This window comes from Dreissena polymorpha, chromosome 10 (genome assembly GCF_020536995.1).
Source record: "Dreissena polymorpha isolate Duluth1 chromosome 10, UMN_Dpol_1.0, whole genome shotgun sequence".
Classification (NCBI taxonomy): domain Eukaryota; kingdom Metazoa; phylum Mollusca; class Bivalvia; order Myida; family Dreissenidae; genus Dreissena; species Dreissena polymorpha.
Window position 1 is genome coordinate 25,851,921 of NC_068364.1, and position 20,472 is coordinate 25,872,392.

A 20,472-nucleotide genomic window follows, 5' to 3' on the forward strand; every position below is an offset into this window, starting at 1 on the left:
TCCAAGTTAATGTTAGACTGACAGAGACCTAAGAAACCTGTTCAAAGATTTCCGTTTTTTCAAACCTTATCATAACCCAGTACATATATTAACTGCAAAATAAAGCTCATTGGGTCATTGTCGATTTGATTCGGCTTGAAGTCATCCATAGGGTGACTAGAAGCTGATTCATTTCACCATGGGATGACTCCAAGCCGACGCTAGTCATCCCCGGGGGTTGACTAGAATCGGCTTCATGTCACCCTAAGGTGACATGAATCGGCACTATTCACCCCCGGTTGACAAGAATTGGCTTCTAATTACCCTGGGGAACAAAAATCGGCTTCTAAGGTGACATGAATCGGCTTCTAGTCACCCCCAGATGACAATAATCGGCTCGAAGTACCCCAGGGTGACATGAATCGGCTTCTAGTCATCCCCGGGTGACAAGAATCGTCTTGAAGTCACCCCAGGGTGACATGAATCGGCTGCTAGTCATCCCCGGATGACTTGAGGGCCATTTCAGGTCGACAATGACCCATTGAGACAAAATAAACAGTATAAGTAATTTTCAGTGGGCACAAAGTATACTGTAACATCATTTATAGTCGCCGGTGTGAAATTTTGTGTTATCGTTTAAATGACTTTTCAGTGGACACGAACATTCGACGATTACTGATTTAAAGAAAACGTGAGGATTTGCCTCGGTCATTTTCCGATGTCTTTGTATAAAATTCTTGGATAAGTCAACCAACGCGATCAACAAAAAATTACGTCCAATGAATAACAATGATTTTACAGTATCATGTGAACATTGAACAAAATGCTCCAGATACCGGCAAGTGATGACTTTAAAATTTCACTTTAAGTGATGACTTTGAAGATTTCACATCAAGTTATTACTTTGAAAATTTCACTTCAAGTGATGACATTGAACATTTCACTTCAAGTGATGACTTTAAAATTTTCACTTCAAATGATGACTTTAAAATTTCACTTCAAGTGATTACTTTGAAATTTCACTTTAAGTGATGTTTTTAAAAATTTCCCTTCAAGTGATGACTTTAAATGTCACTTCAAGTCATGTCTTTGACAATTTCACTTCAAGTGATGACTTTGAAAATTTCACTTCAAGTGATGACTTTGAAAGTTTCACGAAGGATTTTTTCCGCAAAACAAACTCAGGTACTTCTTAACACACAAGAGAAATCCTTTTAGATATCACAGACCGTTTCGATGCGGGAGACTTAACATATGATCCTTGCCTTGGGAAAATGGGTCTTAATGCATGTACGTGAAGTGTCGTCCGCAGTCCGCACTGGCTAATTAGTAACGACACATTCCACCTGCACTGGTTTTTCGTTTCGAAGAGACTTCCTTCAAACGAAAAATTCCATTAAAGTCGAAATTGTCGTCCATGATTAGTTTGTGTGGAATGCACAGGCTAATCTGGGACAACACTTTACACCCATTCATTAAGCCAAGTTTTCTAAATACAAGGTTTAATATATATACAACTTATTCACTATATGTTTATTAAATTTCCAATCAATAATGGAAGTTTTTATTAGTTGGTAATGTTGGTCTCTTAAATGACCACTTTTGTATCCATTCTCTGATAACTTCCAACATCTAGTCTTTACCAAACTTCATTTAGCCTCGTTCCGGGAAAACGGGGTTTAATGTTTGAGCGTAAATTGTTGTCACAGATTAGCCTGTGCAGCCCGCATAAGCTATTCAGGGAAGACACTTTCCTCATGAATCGGATGTTTTTTGTAAGGAGGGACTTCCTAATAAAAAATACCATAAAAACTTGTCTTTGTGACTGAGTTTAAACAAAGTTCTCAGCAAATATTCAGAAACTTCCTGATAAGCCTGTGCGGACTTCACAAGCTTATCTGGGACGACAATTGTATGAAACTTTACGCAAATGCATTTAACACCATTTTCCAAGAGCACAGTTGATATTTGTTTCTTATTAGAGGACGGCAGTGAGCTTGTTCAGGAAATTGAGAGAGACACATCGTCGCTTTATTGCTACAGTAGTGCTCTATCTCATTTGTTTCAAAAATGAGTTTGTTTATATCTATGTGTTCGTGAGAACGAGATCTTTAATATGACGAAATCGGATTCAATATTCAGACGTCACAGAACAATTGTTTCGTTCCACTTTGCTCTATCTCCCACATGTTAATAAGTGAGAAAATAAAGGTTAAACCTTTATATGCGTTTTTTTCTGAATGAAAATGGTAGTTAGAGAACTAAATCAATCTCGTCTTTTTATTAACCAATTAAGCGGTTGCGCGAACCAAATTGTTAGCTGGGTTTATCACTTTAACATTTTTAAGACCATGAAGCATTTTGATTTAACACTGTATTTTATACAGTTCTTGATTGTGACGATTTTAAAAACCATGTTCAAACGCGAAACTAATCACATATCAGCTGTGAAATACATGTATAAAAGTGTGTATTTCTTTGATTTTATTTATACTAACATTTTGGAGGAATGGCGGCCATTGTTGCAAACCGACGAAAACTCTTCTTATTATTGTTGCGTTAAGGTTGATGCTTAAAGTGTTGTCACAGATTAACATGTGCAGTTCGCACAGGCTAATCAGGGATAATACTTTCCTCTTTTATGGTAGTTTGTGTTTAACAGAAGTCTCTTCCTAGTGGTTAATCCACTTTACACCGAAAGTGTTGACTCTGATAAGGCTGTGCAGACTCCACATGCTAATCCGGGACACTTCACAAACATGCATTAAGTAAATTGTGTTGCCAAAAATGGGTCCAAAAGTTTATTATCTACACTTTTTATCTTGCCTCAATGTAAACTGTAAATAATTGTTTCATGTGTATGGATGTATTTTATAAGTGTGTTTGTCTTTCTTTAAATAAGTTTATATTTTCATGTTATTTTGTCCCCATATTGATAAACATAAACGATCTTAAATAAATTTGAGCCCTCTGTATTATTGTCTATAATATTTAGTAAAGATCGAATATGTATACAGTGTTAATAAAATCCGGGCTTTAATATTGCATTTAATTGCATGTCACTGTAATACTGTAGCCAGACATAAAATCACATCCTTTAATTTATCATACACAATTTTATTCAAAGAATAATGTTCACGCAGTCCGTCTAAGAAATTATTATCTCGTTCATTAAAATGTTACAGGGCAGAAGAAATGGCTTGTCTTTGTGACTGAGTTTAAACAAAGTTCTCCGTAAATATTCAAAACTTCTTGAATGTAAACAATGTCAGCCCCTACAATGGCAACATAGGGGTCAGGATAGTTGCCCAGGTCCTTTGTCCAATCCAAAACACGCATCTTTGTTCTGATTGAATTTTCAGGCAAGTTTTGACCCCACGGTGGGTTATCTTCACATGGCTGCCTAAAAAAACGCAAAACACTGCAGTATCTTTAAAATGATGTAATCACTAAAGTTACTGTATTCCAAAAAAATGTATATAGACGAATACAATAAATAACTTTAAAAAATCTCTGACACTGCAAGACATGGTGTGTGTGGGTTTCCTTTACTGGAATGTTCAATTCAGGCCCCTGGGATCAAAACGAACTAGCAATAAGGGGACACGTGTTATATGGACTTATATAGTAAACAACTTATAATGTATTAAATATTTTAATTTATTCAAACATTGTTTTAAACCATACGAGATTTGTGTCACACAGAGTAAAAATCTTGATAAAAAAACAACATAGTCAGCACATAACAGTTTTACCTGCGTGTCTCAGGTGAGCGGAATTATTGTTTTCTATATAGTTCGTCCTATTAAACCTAACTACCGATGATTTCAGACAAATAGGTATGAGGTGGAATATTTCAGGCGTGACAAAGACAGTTTTATTGATTTTCAATTTATCATTTACTTAATAAAATTGTCTTTAAATGAAATGCTTATTTGTGAAAATTACATTCATTACAGCTAGATTGAAGGCCTAAATAGGCTTTCAAGTGTTATACTGTTTAACATGCTTAATATTTTACCCATGTAATCGATACTACTTAAAGCAATTTTTCTTCTTGCTTTATTGATTTAACGCAGCCTCGAGTTGAAATATTTTCTTTTGTATACCCAAATAAACCAATGGCAAACTCAGGTTTAACCATGTGGTTTTATCTTACCATACGATTCACAGATTACATAGTTACTTTGTTTACTTAAGTTTAAACCTTCAAACAAACAGGAGTATTATATTTGTTTCATACTGGTAATGTTATGCATAACTTGTTTACGGGCTTTGGACAATTGGATGGGCGAGATTTGTTGAGCTGTTTAATTTAGCTGACAATCATTAAGAGGCACTAACATATTTAAGTTGAATCAAAGGTAAAAGGATCCTTAGCTGCCGTGTTTGTGAAAATTAATTTAGTAAAATGGCAACCTTTTCACAATCCTCCATAGACAAGGGATCTGACATTACAAAAAGCTTTTCACAATCCACCATTGAAAAGGGATCTGACATGATCCAAGACTTCTTGTGCTCGACCTGCGAAGAAAAAAAACTGGATAAAATGGCTGATTTCTACTGTAAATCTTGTGTGAAGTTTTACTGTGGAGAATGTGTTTACATGCACAACAAGTTGTTTACAAAACATACCCCCTATGGAAGAGGAGCTATGAAGAAATGGCCAGTGGCCAAGAAGGTTGAAGATTTTCTTCTAAAATGTGATGTCCATAAAGATGAAAGCCTGAAAATGTATTGTGATGATCACAGTGAGCTGTGCTGCACAAATTGTGCATTCCTTAATCACAGGTATATTAATATATTGTTTCTTCATTTTAATTATAGAAAAAACACTACCATTACAAAAATGCAGGGTTTTTAATCTTTGTTGCAAGGAGGTAACATTATAAGCAAAATCATTTTATGCCCCCGAAGGAGGGCATATAGTGATGAGACTGTCTGACTGTCCGTCTTTCCGTCACACTTTGCGTTAAAGTTTCGACAAATGCTCATAACTTCTATGTCACTTGAGATATAACTTTCATATTTAGTGTGCATGTGTATATGGACAAGGCCTTTTCATACGCACACAAAAATTTACCCCTGTGACCTTGATCTTGAACTTAGGGTCCGGGTTTAAGTTTCGAAATCTGCGTGAAAAATTTACATCTGTGACCTTGATCTTGAACTTTGTGTCCATGTTTAGGTTTCGAAATCTGCGTTAAGTTTTCGAAAATTGCTCATAACTTCTATGTCCCTTGAGATATAACCTTCATATTTTGTATGCATGTGTATATGGACAAGGCCTTTCCAAATGCATACATAGTTTTACCCCTGTGACCTTGACCTTGAGCTTAGGGTCCGCTTTTAGGTTTCGAAATCTGCGTTTAGGTTTCGAAAAATAAGCATAACCTCTATCAAAGCGTTTATAGGGGGCATATGTCATCCTATGGTGACAGCTCTTGTTTATATTATCAATGAAATATTTTTAATTTATTTCAAGAAACTAATAATTTTTGCAAGTACAGTAATTATAAATAGAAGCCATCTTTGGAAATCACTAAATGGGGCTTTGAATACCTCCAGTAAAATAACTGATGAAATAAATACTTAGGTTTTAGATTTCAACATATAAATGTTTGTGTATATATATGTATACTATTACATAGTGCCAGTTACGCGGTCTCGGTAGTTTTCAGACTATACTTACGAGGTCAGTATTAAAAACGGGGTCAGTATACAACCCCGAATTCTAGGCACCTTTAATTACTATGAGGGGGTGTAGGGGAGGTAATTCAATCAAATGTCACATTAAGGTCTTAAATCGAAAACCACAATCACGTCTGAAATTGAAATTTAATATACCTCGCAATTAATGTCGCTATATATTTTCTTGTATAAGACGTTAAATAAATGAAGTATTTATATATATTATGATTATAAGGTACCCTTATATATCTTAATTTGTGTTAATATCGGATAAAAATGGTATGGAGATACAACCCCATGACCTATTTCTAAATCAGAGACCCTGTAACTGGCCATATCTGTGAATATATTGCTGGACTCTTAATGCTGGACTTTATAATCAATCTCATTCTGATGTTGCCAAAGTACTTTAAGATTCGCATGTCAAAGCTGTATAGAAAGTATTTTAGTATTGTATATAGTTTACAGTGTTTTTATTTCTCTTTTCTTTCAGACTCTGCCAAAAGGTAACTCTTATATCCGACAAAGCAAAAAGTCAGTCCACAGACCTTCAAAAACTGTCCGTTTCTATCAAAACTATACTGGAAAAAATAACAAAACTTCAAGACAACCAAGAGGCTAGCATTCAATATGTTCAAAGTTCATATGATGAGCAGTTATACACGATACAGGAAACTCGCCAAAATATAAATTCAGCCTTAGACACAATTGAACAGAAGACACTGAAGGAAATGAAAGATACTCTGACCAAACTACAAGCTTCTTCCAAAATTGCTGTTGACAAATGTAGCGGGCTTCGGGATGAATTGCAACAACTTCGAGACGCAATACAGGATATAAGTGATAAAAGCAAACTGGAACTATCCTTTATAGCCACCAGGAAATGCATGTATAAAATACAGCAGTCTGAAACCTTTCTGAAGGGGAATTCTCTTCAGGCTAAAGTTGCCATATCATTTCAGCCTAACCATGAAATTATACAGTACTTGTCTAAACTGTCTGGTCTTGGACAGATTGAACGCAGTACTCAGACATTGATGGGACAAGGGAATCCAAACAAGGTAATCACTGTGCAGGGGAAGTCTGAACACAATGTGAACATATCAAGTGATTCAAATGAATGCAGTATCACAGCCATCTGTGTTCTACCAGACAGACAGGTCCTGGTTGTAGACAATAATAATGCGAATGTCAAGCTTCTTGACCAGCAATACCAGGTGGTGAGTTACTGGAGTGCTCCTGGCAAGCCAATGGGTATGTGTGAGATCACACCCAGTGAGGTGGCTGTGACTCTTAATGGTCCAGATACAAACATACATGAGGTCCAGTTCATCACAGTAAACATCAGGCAGCTGGTGATCGGAAAAAAGCTTCAGTTACAACATACATGTTGTGGTATTGCCTACCACCAAGGAGACCTGTATATTACTTCTCAAACTGCCCTGTTCATGTACACACTCAGTGGGAAATTTGTCAGCAAGATGTATGAGGATACATCAGGTAGTGTGACAGGTAAGAATAGCAAAATTATAAAATTTATATTTTAGGTTGAATACGAAGATATAGAATGTAGCATCATTGTATTATTTCAGCCACAGTTAAGAATGCAATGTCAAGTTTAGTTCATTCAGTGTATGACATGTCTATAAATGAACATTAATGTGTTTTTAAATTACTGTTACCTTTAGTCAATAGTTTTTGGTGTATTTGAAATGTTTAACAATTGAGTATGGACTTGTAAAGAAAACAACTGTCTTTTATTATTGATCAAGAAACTATATATAATATTTCAATTTCAGAAACAAAAATACTTTAAAGTTACTTATATGTATGATTGTCATGTAAAATATCTCAATATATGTTTCAATAACATTGTAATCCTGTGTATATGTATGGATAATCTATAATTACTGCATGTAGTTATATCACCTGACACATTTTTCAGTGTAAGTATTTCCTTCTGTGTTGTTGTTGTAGACATCAATTCTTGAAGCACCAGTCACATGCAAACATCCCAAACATTGAGCAAAAACAAAGCACTGGAACAAAACTTCCTGCCAAACCTAGTTAATGATTATTATTTGATTTTAATGCACACCTTAATGATTTGTTGCATAATTTATTGTATTTAACAATATACAATTAATACAGTTTTAACGAGATTTGTTATCAATTGCTATACATATTATTTAATTTCTTGATGCTACTCTGTATTGCAGTAGACAGTTGTGCTGTGAGTCCCACAGGGGACAAGTTGTACATCACTAACTACACCAAACACAAGCTTCTTATCCTGGCCACAGATGGGTCAGTCCTGGTTACCTTTACTGACCCAGCACTGGCCAAATGGCCAATTGGTGTAAATGTGACACCTTCCGGCCAAGTGCTGGTATGTGGAGGCGTTTACCCCAACTTATATATCATACAGTTGGACAGTGAGGGAAGAAGGCAGCTTGCCACTCTTGCTACGGAGAAGGATGGAATGGGTAAACCATGGTCAATCTGCTACAACAGACACACCGCCTGCATAATTGTCGGACTTATGAACAATAGTATCCAGGTGTTCAAAGCACAATAGTGTTATTAAACAAGCATCTTGTTTATTATTCAGATTATTCAAATTGGCCATGAGAATATGCAGTTCTACAATTAGAGAATTTTGATATGATACCATAACAATGATAGTATTAATAAAGAGTATATGTGAACATTATAAGTGCTATGCATGTATTAAGTTGTTAAATCTATGAAAATTCTTTGTGTATTTCTATTTCACTTAACACGTGAAAATGATTTTAGTTCAGAGAATAATTTATGTTATTTACCTGACATCAAAATCGCACTCGATTTATGTATATTGGCTTTCATGTTTTTAACATACATTACAAACGTATAGAAGATTACTTGAAATTTGTTTAATCCTTGGTTTTGAAATATGATGAAAATTGTTGTTTCCTGCTTTAAAAACACCTTTCTTTCAAAATTGTAATGACCTTTTCTCAGGTTTGGATCAAAATTAATACCCAATGAAATGTTCCAATATTCTCTTCCAGTTCAATTAAATGAATAAATGTTAATTCAGCATCGGTTAATATGAAAATTATAGCGATGCAGCATTTTGCCATTTTGTTAACCCGAGTTTACAGTGCGAAGCTGTTCGAACAAAAATTTACACTATCAAGACATTTTGTGTGTGCCCCTTTATATTTTCCAGAGTGTTTATTTTTGCAAATGGTGTTCTTATATAAAAAAATTAGAATTTTATCATATACCCTGTTTCCTATTTAATACAACCATAAAATATTATTTTAAATTACACATGTGTAAGACAACATTTTAAACGTTTTCATTGGCTTAGTTTTCGTTTATTGACCAATCGCATTTTGTTATTTTGCTGAAATAACGTTGCAACGTCAAATGACCTCACGAGATGTAATCAACATTCGGGATTTATCATTATGTTTGCGTAAATATTTATTTAATTCGATCATTTAAAAGCATGTGATCAAAAAAGATCCGACACTCGTTGTCATATTAAACCATATTTTATTTAACTCGTCCAGGAAATTTGTCAAAGGCTCGCTTACTAACAAAATTCCTGAACTCGTTTAATAAAATATGGTTTAATATGACAACTTGTGCCTGATCACATATATATATATATATATATTGCATTCTGTGAAATTGTATATGTTATAGCATATAGTTCTTCCTCACTCTTCCCTACCCTTATATGTATGCACTTACATTATAAAAATTCATATAATTGTTTTTTTTTATAATTGATATTCAAACATTTTTAAGTAATGAGTTTCACATAAGCCAAAATTACAACAGTGCATTCATGTAGAATTAAGTAGCTGCAAGACATTTAAGAAATACCAATAGTAAGAACCAGTTTAATCGATCTTATTACAAATAATATGTAATAAACATAAATTGATTACCATTAGTCTTTTTGCATAAATTCTCCGGTTTTAAATAGTAATGAAATACAATGCAATCAATTTTAATAAAGTTGGATATATTCCAAGATTACATATACATGCATGTACAGGTAAATTAAAGATTGGCTCCCTTACAAGTCTTAAACACTGTTACAGAAAACATCAAGAATAAAGTTTAAAAAATAGAATAAAAGTAAGTTTCAACAGGACTCGAACCACTGACCCCTGGAGTCGTGGAGAAAAAGTCTACCACTGAGACCACTCGGCCATCCGCACCCATACAATGACTGATGTATTTTATATAAGCAATCATCGTAGTTTCACAAAATATAACGACAACAACAGAACTCTCCAAATTATTTAATCGTTTCGCGCTGCAACGCTTTATAATGTTCAGGTTTTTAAATCGTCAAAAGATGCATATAATGGCTATTTTAGAGCATAGTAAACATTCAGTATTACTGTTTCCTCACAAATATCATAACTAAAACGAAAATTTGTGAATCCGAACCAACTTTTTTAACTTTGTCAATTTACCACAACGTGAAAAGGTCTCTTTAAACCTGAACATTGAGTACTGATGGTGATAAATCGTAATCATGTAGTCATTTTCTAGGCCGAGTTTAAATCTGGGTCACATGTACAAAAAACTCGATCACTAAGTAAATTCTTAAAATAGCCTTGATACCACTTTAGAGGCCACATTTTTTACTCATTCATGATGCTACCTGAAAATATTGCCATAACACACCTGTACAATGGTGTTGTTGCATTTGTATCTGAGCCTTGCTCTGGGAAAATGGGGCTTAATGCATGTGTGTAAAGTGTCTTTCCAGATTAGCCTGTCCAGTCAATACATGTCAATCAGGGCGACACTTTCTGCCTTAACTGGATTTTCGCCTGTGTGGATTGCCAGTTTTTCCAAAACGATGCTCAAGTGTTTATGTTAATATATCATATTGACACATATACATAGCCATTGCAATGGCAGAAATAGTCAATTATACAAATATGTACACACATTGTTCATATATTTTCTGTTCACATGTTTCTTGTTGAATTTGGCTGTGTTATTTGACTCTTCATTCATATCACAATTCATATGCATTATATAAATGTATACCAAGCACTATACAAAGTGGATGTGATCAAGTGTGGGGCCTTATACACCTTATGTGTGATCAAGTGTGGGGCCGTATACAAAGTTAATGTGATCAAGTGGGGGCCGTATACAAAGTGGATGTGATCAAGTGTGGGGCCTTATACACCGTATGTGTGATCAAGTGTGGGGCCGTATACAACGTAAATGTGATCAAGTGGGGGCCTTATACAAAGTAAGTGTGATCAAGTGGGGGCCTTATACAAAGTAAATGTGATCAAGTGGGAGGCCTTGCACAAATTAAGTGTCATCAAGTGTGGGGCCGTATACAATGTGAGCATGATTAAATGTGTGGCCTTATTCAAAGTAAGCATGATTTAGTGTGAGGCTTTATACAATGTGAGTGTGATAAAGTGTGGGACCTTATACAAATTAAGTGTGATGAAGTGTGGGGAATTATACAAAGTAGTGGTATTTAGTGTGGGGCCTTATACAAAGTAACTGTGGGGCCTTATACGAATTAAGTGTGGTTAAGTGTGGATCCTTATACGAAGTAAGTGAGATTAAGAGTGGTCTTTAACAAAGTGAGTATGAATAAGTGCGGGGCTTATACAATGTAAATGTTTGTAATTGTCGGGTCTTATACAAAGTAATTGTGATTATAAATGGAGCTTATACAAATTAAGTGTGATTAAGAATTACCCTTGCTTTAAAACATTGACAAAAACTTATTTGTTAAGTCAGATTTGTTTCAGATTTGTTAACTACACTCTTTATATATTTACTTGTAAGACCACTGTTGTATTTTATACTAAGTCTTTCAAGATGCCACTCCTGAAGACGATTGTGTATATAGAATGCAAAATTAGTAATCCAAATGATTGTTAGACATACATGTTTGTTATTATGCACCCTTTGCAGATGCGGGATCGAATCACTGTTTACTTTTTATTTGATGTTAACAGTCGAATTGCTTGTAACATGAAATTTGGTTAAGAACAAAACATCTATAAGTATACGGTAAGTTTAGTTTAATTTCTAAGCCTGAACATATTTTTGGCTGGTTGCCATTTATAAAATGAGGATATTTCTTATCAACAAATTGTATCATAATCTGTACTTATTTACCTACCTAAAGGTCATTATAGGCTTCTTGTTTTGCATTCTAAAATGTTTGTCCATATTTACCAAATCTGACTGTTAATCTGATGTATTTGTTTTCCAATTGAAGCTGTAATTTCACAATATTTTTGTCTACAGTAAGACTGTGTCCGGAGAAAATCTCCACAAAAAACTGAATAGTGTATGTGTATTTTCTTGGGTGTATGTTAACACTGTTTCAGCATACATATCTTCATTTCATTTTTCTTCTTCAATGTTTTTTAACATTTATTTTTAATTCCTTAAAAATACATGAATGTTTAAAATGCGAGTTAAATTAATTTTCTATTTAAGTATTAATACAATTAAACTGTTTCTAAAAAAAAAGAAACCCTGTTTTAGTATAGGTAAGCTTTCTGACACTATAGTGATGATTTTTGGCGGTGTTTAGATTATATTTAAACTAATTACCTTGTTTTCTCAGTATAAAAAAATTGTAATTTGTTTGCTAACAAAAATATAGTCCCAAATAAACAACAAATACCATTCAAGGCAAATTAAAGTTGTTCATTAGATAATTGTGCAAGTATTATCAATCTAGTATTGTTGGCATCTGTTTGTATACAGAGTAAACAGTATTTGTACAAATTATCATCTATGTATATATTGGTAAAGCATCAAATTCAATATGTACCAAAGTTTTGTCACAGAATAAAATGTATTTATCTTTTCAAAAAACTGTCTTATTTATGACACATTTTGGTATTGCCGACATGGGAGAAAATGTGGGGGCACATTTTGAAACTACCCGTTCTGGAAAAACTTGGCTTACTGCATGAGAGTAAAGTGCTGTCCCAGATTAGCCTGTGCAGTCTGCACAGGCTAATCAGTGAAGACCCTTTCACGGAATTTGTGGTTTAAAGGAAGTATCATCTATATGAAAACCACTCCAGGCTGAAAGTGTCGTCCCTGATTAGCCTGTTCAGATGGCACAGACTGGGAGGACACTTTACGCTCATGCATTGAGTCTGTTTGCTAGAGCAAGACTCACATGAGCACACATCTGTTGACTTTTTACTAGAAGAGAGTTGTGAAGTAAGAAACCACAAGACATTAACTTGATACATTGTTTATTCAAATTTTAACAATATCAGTAATTATTACAAATAAACATCAACATCAAATTTAGATGAATACATATCAAATGACTACAAAGATGCTTATTTTGGCTCTGGGAAAACAAGAATTTATACAAGTTCGTAAACAGTCGTCCAAGATAAACCTATGCAGTCCACACAGCCTAATCTGGAACGAAACTTTCTGCCTAAACTCTATTTTCAGTTCCAAGAGACTTCCTTTAAACAAAACCATAACAGCGAAAATGTGGTCCCTGATTATCTTGCGAGCTTCACAAGCTAATTCAGGACGTCACTTTACGCACATGCAGTAAGCCCCCTTTTTTCCAGAGCGCCACTCATATATAATTATCTGATGCTATCGTACACTTTGCCATAAAATCAAATGTCTTACCATCCAGTTAATGTGAAATGGAAGTCAACGAGAGCAAAAACTGTATTATGCCATTCCTTGTTATACCATAAGGGTTAAGGCCTCGTTTAAAACAAGCTTAGAAACATTTTGAATATATGTCTATTATTTGTAAAGCATGTTTTTATTACTAGATTTGCAATTGCGTTGTTAATCATTTGAAATCAATGCTATAGCAATATAGAATATAAGAATATCTTAAAAATATGATTCTTTTTTACCGCAATGTCATGAGACTAGATGCTCATATTAAATAATGTAATTAAATTCACATAATTGTGTAAATCGCAAGTGAGGTCTGCAGGTAAGCTACCTGCATACAAAATATCAGTGCAACACCGCCTTCAAAACTCAAGTTGTTTTAGCAGAAAGAGTTCTTATATTTAGCGACTAGAATTAAGCGCAGGGGTAATAGCAGCGTACAAAATTATAACTCCAAACTTTATAAGCCACGTGCAATATAATTCTTTAAGGGGTCGAGATATCGCAAAAGTAGCACCGGATTCGGGTTCCGGGAGACATAATCACATAGATTGGACTATCTAATCGCTTTATTTCACTGGAATTTAAGGTATACTGGATTTTGAGCTTCTGTTAAAACTGTGCTGCATTCTTATCGAATTTTACCATTTAAAATCAATAATTCTTTAACGGATCAATATATCGGAAAATTAACACCGGATTCGGATTCAGCGAGCCAAATTTATATGGATTTCACTATCTTATTGTTTGATTTTGATGGAGCGAGCGAACGAGCGAGCGAGCGTATTTCGTTTGTGCACGTAAATAGGACGTTTGTATGAAAAGGGTGCTTAATGCAAAACTTATTTTGCTTATAACTTTTTTATTTTTATCATTTTTCAAAAAAAAAAAATCAAACTTTTAAACAGCACCATAAACTGTTTATGTTTTAATATAAACAAAAACTTTGAATTTTTTTGTTATATGATACATATGTTTTTTTTTATTAATATTCTTATTAATAACTTTTGTATGTTTGAGTTGTTTTCAAATTTGTTTTCAAACTTTTAAACAACACTGTAAACTGTTATTGTTTTATTAAAATTGTAGTTTTTCAAGCACAAATAAAAAAGTTATGCGTTAAAATGTATTTTTTACTATTAAAGTGATATTATGCAGATTCGTTCATACGACACAAAGACACTATTTTGTTTTCCGGATTATTTCGGCTTAGAGGACTGGGTGAGTTATGTAAAATATCGAGTATAATAAATATTTTGTATAAACAACTGGTAGCAAGATGAGTTGCAGATAATTGCTCAGTAACCACAGTTTAACTAACTCTTTTGACCTGACTTTTATTTAAACTTAAAGTGTGACCCTTACATTTGAGGTTTGGAGACGGACGATACACGCTAAGCGCTGTTTTCTGATGGTGGTCATAAAGACTTTTCAAACACAAAAGTGCGAACGAACTTACACTATTATTTAAGGGCTAACTGTATTCGATAATTAATACCAAAATCTTGATCCGAGAAACTAAATGACTGATGGACTGAGTGAGTGACTGTGTGATTGAGTGACTGACTGAGTGAGTGACTGACTGTAAGTGAGGGAGTGAGTGATTGAGTGAGTGACTGACTGAGTGACTAAATGAGTGATAGTATGCATCTATTTCAAATGTATTCTTTTCTATTAAGGCATTATTCCCGCGAATATATCTATTCATACGACACACGAACACCATGATAGTGTTCATGTGTCGTATGAATAGATATCGTTGCGGGAAATTAAAATGGAATTAAATATGCAAAACAATAATAAAAAACGAGCATTTTGGTATATACAGACATCTATTTTACCAAACCTGGCGCTGAAATTTCGGCAATTGCCACAAGGAACACTGATTTTTAACTGATTTAGTTTATTTTACGAAATAGTGTACGAAATTTTTGTTGATTTTGAATAGTAATGTAACTTTAAAAGGTTGCTGCATTCTTATCGAACGGCACCATTTAACATCAATAATTCTTTAACGGTTCAATATATCGGGAAAGTAGCACCGGAATCGGGTTCAGGTAGACAAAATCACATCGATTGGACTATCTGATTGTTTTATTTCACTGGATTTTAAGGTACACTGGATTTTGAGCTTCTGATAAAAGTGTGCTGCATTCTTATCGAAGTTTACCACTTGAACTCAATAATTCTTTTTCGGATCAAGATATCGGAAAATTAACAACGGATTCGGATTCAGCGAGTCAAATTCATATAGATTTCACTATCTTATTGTTTGATTTCGATGGAGCGAACGAGAGAGCGAGCGAGCGTATTTCAATTGTGCACGTAAATGGGACGGTCTATGAAAAGGGTGCTTATTGCAAAATATGTTTTGATTATAACTTTTTTTTTTCGTTTTTTTTCATTTTTTTTCCAAACGTTTAAACAACACTATAAACTGTTTATGTTTTATTAAAAAACAAAAAAAAATATTTTTTTTGGTATTATATGATATATATGTATTTTTTTTATTTTTTTTCAAAATGGATAACGTTTGAACGGCTTTAGATATCTTAAAAATTCCAACGAATTCGTCATCAGCGTGGTCATAGGCAAATAGATTTAAACATCTGTTTGTTTAATTTTAAAGTAATTTTTTTTTTTACTTTCAAACAAGGTTATGGTTCAAATGTTACGGACATAACATTCCGCATATATCGCTTCAATATCATGTTCTTAATTCTATCAAACAGTTTTGCATTATAAAAAACGTAAACACGATAGTAAAGAAACTAAATTACTCGCGTTATGCCAAAAATGAGTCTGGGATTGAACCCGGATCGCCTTGGTGAGAAGCTTGTATACCAACCACTGCGCTGAAAGGACATGCACGTGCGTAGCCCTTTTTTCCCATAGCGAGGCTCATTTTGTCTTTTAAATGAATTGTGCTGATGCAGTACTTACTGGTAAGCATTTCGTGACAGCTGAGATATAGATATAATAGGGTCGCATGAAAGGAAAACATGGCTTAATGCATGAGCGGTTTGCACAGGATAATCTGGGACGACGCTTTACGCACATGCATAAAGCCCGGTTTTCCCCATTATGCGACTCATATCAAAACAACGTTTAATTTAATTAGAAGACAATGTGTTGGACCCGACGAATATCGATTTTAATTCACTCGTGATCATAGAAAACATATATGTTATATGATCATTCGTGAATGACAATCGATATGCCACCGAAACCAACACATATCCTCTATGAAATACTTGTCATCGAACCCGGGACACTTTAGCGTTAACAGTACTCTGCCGATTGTAAACGCCTTGTTAGAACTACACGTATTTTCCAAGTTATCGACGAAGAATTTCAGAAATCAATTAGTTATTTTGTCTTTCCATAATACAGCATAACAAATAGGTTTGGGGATATTGACAAAGTGGCCAAACAATCGCGTTCGGCCCTCAAGTGAGAGGAATATGTTAGTGTATGTTCACCCTTAATTAGCATAAATAACCATAAAAAACCTGGAAAACCACAAGGAAAACCACAAGGAAAACCACAAGGAAAACCAGGCATACGCGCATGTGCAGTGGGCAATCCCGTTTCCCATTCGTTTCCCATACAAGGAACCCCATGCGGATGCCCGGTGGATGCGTCTCGGTCGCGTCTCTATATTATTTACACAGCCCCTCATCACTGCCGGGTTCCAAACAATAAACAGGCACGCCCAGTCACATGTTTCTTTCAGCCTGCAAACGTTCAGCATTTGTGGAAAAACAAATAATGTTTCAAGTCAATAAAGAGCTCATGTGGATTATCGTCATCAATTTGTGAGTTTCTTCTTTTGCGTTTATATAAAAGTTATTCAGTTGAGAAGTATATGCACATAATATGTAAGAAATTAAATTACATGAGTCTCGTGTTGGGAAAAATAAGGTTCATAAAAGCGGAAAGTGTTGTCACAGATTAGTCTGTGCAGCCCGCATAAGCTATTCAGGGAAGACACTTTTCTCATGAATCGGATGTTTTTGTAAGGAGGGACTTCCTAATACAAATACAATAAAAACTTGTCTTTGTGACTGAGTTTAAACAAAGTTCTCAGCAAATATTCAGAAACTTCATGATAAGCCTGGGCGGACTTCACGAGCTAATCTGGGACGACAATTGTATGAAACTTTACGCAAATGCATTTAACACCATTTTCCAAGAGCACAGTTGATATATGTTTCTTATTGCAAGACGACAGTGAGCTTGTCCAGGAAATTGAGAGAGACACATCTTCGCTTTATTGCTACAGTAGTGCTCTATCTCAATTTTTTCAAAAATGATTATTTTATATCGATGTGTTCGTGAGAACGAGATCTTTAATATGACATAATCGGATTCAATATTCAGTCATCACAGAACAAATTTTTCGATTCCACTTTGCTCTATCTCCCACATTTTAATAAGTGAGAAAATAAAGGTTAAACCTTTAAATGCGTTTTTTCTGAATGAAAATGGTAGTTAGAGCACTAAATCAATCTCGTCTTTTTATTAACCAATTAAGCGGTTGCGCGAACCAAAGTGTTAGCTGGGTTTATCACTTTAACATATTTTTTTAAGACCATGAAGCATTTTGATTAAACACAGTTCTTGAGTGTGACGATTTTAAAAACCATGTTCAAACGCGAAACTTATCACATATCAACTGTGAAACTCACGTATAAAAGTGTGTACTTCTTTGATTTTATTTATACTAACATTTAGGAGGAATGGCGGCCATTGTTGCAAACCGACGAAAGCTCTACTTATTATTGTTGCGTTAAGGTTGATGCTTAAAGTGTTGTCACAGATTAACCTGTGCAGTTCGCACAGGCTAATCAGGGATAATACTTTCCGCTTTTATGGTAGTTTGTGTTTAACAGAAGTCTCTTCCTAGTGGTTAATCCACTTTACACCGAAAGTGTTGACTCTGATAAGCCTGTGCAGACTCCACATGCTAATATGGGACACTTCACAAACATGCATTAAGTAAATTGTGTTTCCAAAAATGGGTACAAAAGTTTATTGTCTACACTTTTTATCTTGCCTCAATTTAAACTGTAAATAATTGTTTCATGTGTATGGATGTATTGTAAAAGTGTGTTTGTCTTTCTTTTAATAGTTTTATATTTTCATGTTATTGTGTCCCCAGATTGATAAACATAAACGATCTTTAATAAATTTGAGCCTTCTTTATTATTGTGTATAATATTTAGTAAAGATCGAATATATATACAGTGTTAATAAAATCCGGGCTGTAATATTGCATATAATTGCATGTCACTGTAAGACTGTAGCCAGACATAAAGTCACATCCTTTAATTTATCATACAACATTTTATTCAAAGAATAATGTTCACGCAGTCTGTCTAAGAAATTATTATCTCGTTCATTAAAATGTTACAGGACAGAAGAAATAGCTTGTCTTTGTGACTGAGTTTTAACAAAGTTCTCAGTAAATATTCAGAAACTTCTTGAATGTAAACAATGTCAGCCCCTACAATGACACCATAGGGGTCAGAATAGTTGCCCAGGTCCTTTGTCCAATCCAAAACACGAATCTTTGTTCTGATTGAATTTTCAGGCAAGTTTTGAGAAATCTGTTTATCTCAGATATTCTAAAACCTCACGGTGGGTTATCTTCACATTGCTGCCTGAAAACGCAAAACACTGCAGTATCTTTAAAAATGCTGTAATCACTAAAGTTACTGTATTCCAAAAAAAATGTATTTAGACGTATACAATAAATAACTAAAAAATCTCTGACACTGCAAGACATGGTGTGTGTGGGTTTCCTTTACTGGAATGTTCAAATCAGGCCCCTGGGTTCAAAACTAACTAGGCATGAGGGGACACGTGTTATATGGACTTATATAGTAAACAACTTATAATGTACTAAATAGTTTAATTTATTCAAACATTGTTTTAAACCATACGAAATTTGTGTCACACAGAGTAAAAATCTTGGTACAAAAACAACATAGTCAGCACATAACAGTTTTACCTGAGTGTCTCAGGTGAGCGGAATTATTGTTTTCTATATAGTTCGTCCTATTAAACCTAACTACCGATGTTTTCAGACAAATAGGTATGAGGTGGAATATTTCAGGCGTGACAAAGACAGTTTTATTGATTTTCAATTTATCATTTACTTAATAAAATTGTCTCTAAATGAAAGGCTTATTTGTGAAAATTACATTCATTACCGCTAGATTGAAGGCCTATATAGGCTTTCAAGTGGTATACTGTTTAACATGCTTCATATTTTACCCATGTAATCGATACTAATTAAAGCAATTTTTTATCTTGCTTTATTGATTTAACGCAGCCTTGAGTTGAAATATTTCCTTTTGTATACCCAAGTAAACCAATGGCAAACTCAGGTTTAACCATGTGGTTTTATCTTACCATACGATTCACAGATTACATAGTTACTTTGTTTACATTAGTTTAAACCTTCAAACAAACAGGAGTTTTATATTTGTTTCATACTGGTAATGTTATGCGTAACTTGTTTACGGGCTTTGGACAATTGGATGGGCGAGATTTGTTGAGCTGTTTAATTTAGCTGACAATCATTAAGAGGCACTAACATATTTGAGTTGAATCAAATGTAATGGGATCCTAAGCTGCCGTGTTTGTGAAAATTAATTTAGTAAAATGGCAACCTTTTCACAATCCTCCTTAGACAAGGGATCTGACATTACAAAAAGCTTTTCACAATCCAACATTGACAAGGGATCTGACATGATCCAAGACTTCTTGTGCTCGACCTGCGAAGAAAAAAAACTGGATAAAATGGCTGATTTCTACTGTGAATCTTGTTTGAAGTTTTACTGTGGAAAATGTGTTAACATGCACAACAAGTTGTTTACAAAACATACCCCCTATGGAAGAGGAGCTATGAAGAAATGGCCAGTGGCCAAGAAGGTTGAAGATTTTCTTCTGAAATGTGATATTCATAAAGAAGAAAGCCTGAAAATGTATTGTGATGATCACAGTGAGCTGTGCTGCACAAATTGTGCATTCCTTAAACACAGGTATATTAATATATTGTTTCTTCATTTTAATTATAGAAAAAACACTACCATTACAAAAATGCAGGGTTTTTAA

The 20,472-nt window shown here is 34.3% G+C and overlaps 1 protein-coding gene across 7 annotated transcripts in view; it reads left to right on the top strand.

Annotated features, from left to right (window-relative positions):
- LOC127847013 (uncharacterized) overlaps positions 1-20,472 on the top strand; it is a 136,389-nt gene that overhangs the window by 111,815 nt on the left and 4,102 nt on the right. The window contains exons 1-2 of one of the 7 annotated variants that reach the window (XM_052378501.1): positions 4,251-4,398; positions 20,028-20,399. The exons of 1 other annotated variant lie outside the window; for it this stretch is intronic. In XM_052378501.1, the coding sequence (XP_052234461.1) occupies positions 4,391-4,398; positions 20,028-20,399 (380 nt within the window). In that variant the 5' untranslated portion in view covers positions 4,251-4,390. Of the gene's footprint in view, positions 1-4,250; positions 4,771-6,163; positions 6,732-20,027; positions 20,400-20,472 lie in introns of those variants that run through there. 5 more of the 7 variants (XM_052378505.1, XM_052378504.1, XM_052378500.1 and 2 more) reach the window with 5 other exon arrangements.